This window comes from Pygoscelis adeliae, unplaced genomic scaffold (assembly GCF_000699105.1).
Source record: "Pygoscelis adeliae isolate BGI_AS28 unplaced genomic scaffold, ASM69910v1 Scaffold186, whole genome shotgun sequence".
NCBI classification, from domain to species: Eukaryota; Metazoa; Chordata; class Aves; order Sphenisciformes; family Spheniscidae; genus Pygoscelis; species Pygoscelis adeliae.
The window spans coordinates 1,190,660-1,195,841 of NW_008825071.1; the positions used below are offsets into that span (position 1 = coordinate 1,190,660).

General features: G+C 36.7%; 1 protein-coding gene across 1 annotated transcript in view; it reads left to right on the forward strand.

The window, feature by feature from the left end:
• EXOC2 (exocyst complex component 2) overlaps positions 1 to 5,182 on the forward strand; it is a 121,578-nt gene that overhangs the window by 18,404 nt on the left and 97,992 nt on the right. The window contains exon 5 of the mRNA XM_009326446.1: positions 3,190 to 3,314. Coding sequence (XP_009324721.1) covers positions 3,190 to 3,314 — 125 coding nt within the window. The remainder of the gene's footprint in view (positions 1 to 3,189; positions 3,315 to 5,182) is intronic.

The window sequence follows — 5,182 nt, forward strand, 5'->3', positions numbered from 1 at the left end:
CAAAAGGACTGTCGTGGTTTAACCCCAGCCAGCAACTAAGCACCACACAGCTGCTCACTCACTGCCCCCCCCGGTGGGATGGGGGAGAGAATCAGAAGAATAAAGGGAGAAAACTCGGGGGTTGAGATAAAGACAGTTTAATAGGTAAAACAAAAGCTGCACATGCAAGCAAAGCAAAACATGGAATTCATTCACTACTCCCCATGGGCAGGCAGGTGTTCAGCCATCCCCAGGAAAGCAGGGCTCCATCACGCGTAACGGTTACTTGGGAAGAGAAACGCCATCACTCTGAACGTCCCCCCCCTTTCTTCTTCTTCCCCCAGCTTTGTAGGCTGAGCATGACGTCATATGGCGTGGAATATCCCTTTGGTCAGTTGGGGTCAGCTGTCCTGGCTGTGCCCCCTCCCAGCTTCTTGTGCACCCCGTGAGAAGCAGAAGAGGCCTTGGCTCTGTGTAAGCACTGCTCAGCAGTGACTAAAACATCCCCGTCTTATCAATGCTGTTTCCAGCAGAAATCCAAAACATAGCCCCATCCTAGCTACTATGAAGAAAATTAACTCTATCCCAGCCAAAGCCAGCACGCTATGTTAGGTAAGACATGGGGATAATTATTCTGCTCGGCATTATTAAAGCTGCAGTTGAAGTGTTCTGCCCAGTTTTGGCCACTGCTTTAAGAAAGATACGAGAGCTGAGCCACAGAAGTAGGGATATAAATACCTGTAGGTATACAGCTTGAATGAATTAGGTGCTTTTAGAAAAGAAACAAAATTAATACAGAATGCACATTCTGAAATACGTAGTGGGCAGTTCAAGGATAGCCATCAACTGTTCTTGGTTTACCAAGAAAAGAACAAGCTGTCTCAGTTTGCAACAAGGGAGTTTTAGGTTAGATGCAGATTAAAAACAATATTAGATTGCTTAAGCCCTGGGATAGTGTAACTTGGAAAGCTGCAGAATCACCAGCACTGGAGAGTGCTGAGATTTGATTTGACAGCTGTCTGTCATAGATGGCTTGGGTACATTTAAGGATGCTGTGGATCCAGAAAATGAATTAAATGACTACTTAAACTGATTAAATGAGTTTTTATCAGAATTACCATGGAATATGAGCAACAGCATAATATAATGGTTATATCTCTAACATGACAAGGTGTCAGTAAAAACACTGATTTTTCTGGTCATTAGTACTATGAATTGATAACTTAAATAATTACATTAGCCTGTATGGCACCTTTTTAACTTGTCCTATGCCAATGGGTCAGTACCTGAAAGTCCATTCTCATGTAAATTTGAAGCTTTCTATTAAGAAAAAACGTGTTTAACGCTTTGTCTGGTATCAGCTTAAGTTCTTCATCTTTCTTGGGGAAAAATCTTCCGTCGATTTGTGTCTTTGCATGTCAACAATTTCAAGTCATGGTCCCCTCAGTCCAGTGGAATAAAAAGTATTAATTTTTGTTTTTAAATGAAAGCTGGCTTTTTGCATATTAATTCAGTTTATATTGGTTTATAAAAATCTAAATCTTAGCATTGAAGGTGCAAAAGCTGTGTAAAACTCAACAGGAAGAATGGCTCAAAGGGTAGGGTGAATCGAATCATGTTTTGACTGTTTATCTGCCCCATATCATTTGTGCTGTTTTTCCGGAAACACACAGCAATGGTTTAGTTCTTGTCCTCTATGTAACCTCAGCTATTGGGAGTGCTAGACGTGTGGTGCACTGATGTTTTGGTTAGCTTATGTCTGTTTTTTCCTTGAAGGAAATTCTTTTTAAGCAATCAAAATAACATCTTTTTTAATTTTCTCTTTTTTTTTTTTTTACCCCTGGCAATATCCTGACAAATATAAATAAACTATTTAGACATACTATTAGATCATCAGATAACATGAAACAGTGTTTAAAAAGAGAACTGTACAGATTTTTGTTAGTTTGAAAATGCTGCTGGTACTTCTTGTATGCCCAAGTATACCAATCCAGCTGTTGAGTAATGTGATTGCTGTCCAGCAGATGGAAACAGGAAATACTGCAAAATGTTGTGACATCATCAGTATAAAATGGAAAATGCCTGTAAGTGTGCCAGTGTGTTTTATCTCCCAGCAGGTGGTGATAGCCTTCTCACTGCCTGGGCTAAAGTTTGGTTTGTTCTCTTAAGATGTCTTTTTCTACCACTGTTTAAAATGGGCAAAGCCTTATGTCTTAATTTCCTTACTTCATTGTTTCTCTCTCCTCACTGAGGTATACTGCAGTTTTTTGTCTGATTCTGATGTGTTTGGCCTGCAGGTAGGAGAAAAGTCTTTAAGGATGAAAATCATGTGTTATATTTGTATTTCTGAGCTTGTTTGTGATAGTGCTTTTGTAATAATCCAGTAGCATAACTACTGAGATCATATTCATCATCAACAAAAAATGATATGCAAGTAATGAAGAATTAGTCACGACATAAGACTTCTAAAATAATTGCAGCTGCATAAAAAAAATAAAAATGTGAAATCAAATGTAAACTGGCAATAATCTAGAAATATTAGGAAACTAAGATAAAAAGAAACCTACCATACAAACAACAATGATGAGTTGGCAATTAATATTCCCCTATGAAGTCTCTTTCAAAACCAATTCAGTAGACTACGTATAAAAAACATACTTTCATAAAGCAGAAAACTGTACAGCTTTTCTTTATTTTTGCACTAATACTGTGTTAAATTCTGAACTGTATGTCCAAACCAACATAAAAATATTGAAGGAATTCAGAAACTGAAAGTGAAAAAGGGTTGTGAACTAAGCAGCAGAGCTAAACAAATGTCATTATTAAAGAGACTTCTAACATCCCAGTAGTTAATATAGTGTACAAAGTGTAGTGAATTTTACTACCACCTATTTAATGTAGTACAGAAAGCTAACTAACAGTAATATTGCATGTTTAGAAGAAATTTCTTGACTAATTTGTATTATAAAGAATTCTATTCCATCACAAGTGATAGGAGCCCTCCATTTAGGATTAAAACTAAAAAACAAACACTCTTTGGACTGAGAGTAAATTGTCATTATCGAGAAGCACACTCATTAGTAATTACTCAGTCCTGAATAGTTGTTGCAAAAGTAGCAGGCTTTATTTTCCAAGTAGTTTGTTCTGTTTATTCATTAGCTGACCTTATTAGTTTTTTGAATGTCACAGGGTTTTTTTGTTTGTTTTCAGTTTTGATCAGCTCAAAACGGCTGTTGCGAATTTGAAGAAACAAGCCAATAAGAAAAATGAGGGGAGTCTAGCTTATGTGAAAGGAGGTCTCAGCACATTTTTTGAAGCACAAGATGCTCTGTCAGGTAAAGATGCTTTGCACTTACTAAATACAGTATAAAAGAAAATACAATATCTGCATATAAGGTTGAATTTAATATTAAAAAAAATATTGTTGTACTTCGCAGTCTCTTCTAAAAATGTATAATGAGCCCAAAATCTGTATTGTGTTGGTCACAAGCTGGGACTGGCTAGCTGATTGTTGTGGCATATTTGCAAAAGATGGCACCAAATGTATCTTACAGGAATTGGAGGCATTTGATGAAACTGCTTAGACCACAAATCCATAAAAGAGAGGAAATGTTGAACTGGAGATAATATCAAGATGACTTACAAACTGTAGCAACATAAAAACTTGATTTTATGATGCCTTATCACATAGTCAAACTGTAATATTTATATGAATATTCAGTACACTCTGACTTGGGAAATCAGACGGCCTTTATATTCTGCTTGCCATAGGGAAAATGCAACACACTCATGAGATTAGCTTAGTTGTCTGTGCCATTTTTATATATATCTTTATATTTATTATTTTATATATACACACTCTTAAAGCATAAAATGTCCCTTAGGTAAAAGCTCATTGTGGGCTACCATAGTCCTGTCTAGTTAGGGACGGTGTTGGATAAGAAAGTGACAGTGCTGGGCCATCCCTAATAGGTTTGACATTTACTACTATGCTGTTGTCCATAGCTACTATATATTGCAGGATTATCACTCCTGATCATTGATCCTGTGTTATGGGTACCATGGAGTAAGAAAACTTATATCTACTTATAGCTTCAGCCAAGCTAGCGTTTCTGTTGGGTTTAGGAACACTGCTTTGGAGAACTACCAATTTTCTCTTGGCCCGCTTGCAGGCCACTTACTAACTGTCTGATAGCCACTTCCATGTGTCAGGGAAAAGGGAACGTAGTGCTGTCTCACCTGGTAGTCCACCTGTATTCCTGCCCCAGGCAGATTAACCAGTGACCTGCCCTTCAGACGACAGTATTTTCAAAAGTGGTTGATAGCCTTTGGCTACTTGCCTAATTTGGTAATTTTTAAGAGAACATTTTCCACAAGTGCGAACATACGTGCTTTGGTAGGGAAGACCTCTTCTAGAGACATCTGAAGATTCTTCCTGTGAAGAATCTTAACTCCTAAACATCTTTATTACCCCACCCAGAACTAACCTATTACTGATCAGTTTTGGAAGACCTTGGCCTAAACCTAGATAGGTTCAATAACAGAAGAGAAGTATTAAAGGATTTAGCGGAAATACTAGAGAGTGGTAGTCGTAGGAAAAGACACTAAGAAGAATCAGTATTTGGCATTCTTTAACTTTTTTTTAAGCTGATGTTTTCCTAACATTTCCTAAATGTTAGGAACATTTGTTAGGAATTTGTTGGAACATTCCTACATTTGTTAGGAATGTTTCCAACATTTCCTAAATGTTAGGAAAAATGATAATAGGCTATGTCTTTGTAAGTCTTAAATATCTTGAAAATGTTGAAATTGTAGTTTTTCTTTAAATAGTTCAAAATCCTAAATATTCCTGAAGAAATTTTGAAATGTGACTTGTTTTTCACAACCAAATCTGCTTTGCATATAGACTATCAAATACTCTAAAAGATTCAGAGTTCTGTTTCCAAATGGTTACTGCTATGGATAAAAAGTATGTGTTATCTTGTAAGATTATTTTTTGGACCAGCAAAGACTTAGTAGGATTTACAGAAAGCTAACGCAAACCATAAATGTTGTGAGGTTTTAGAAAGACTGAACACAACTGAGTGATTTTCTCTTGTCCCATCTATTAAAGTGTAGGCTTCTTGTATTTGAAGACTGATTTCTGGATAAATGAAGAGGTGAGAGAGCTAGTAGGAATGTAAAAAATAGTAATAAAATAATG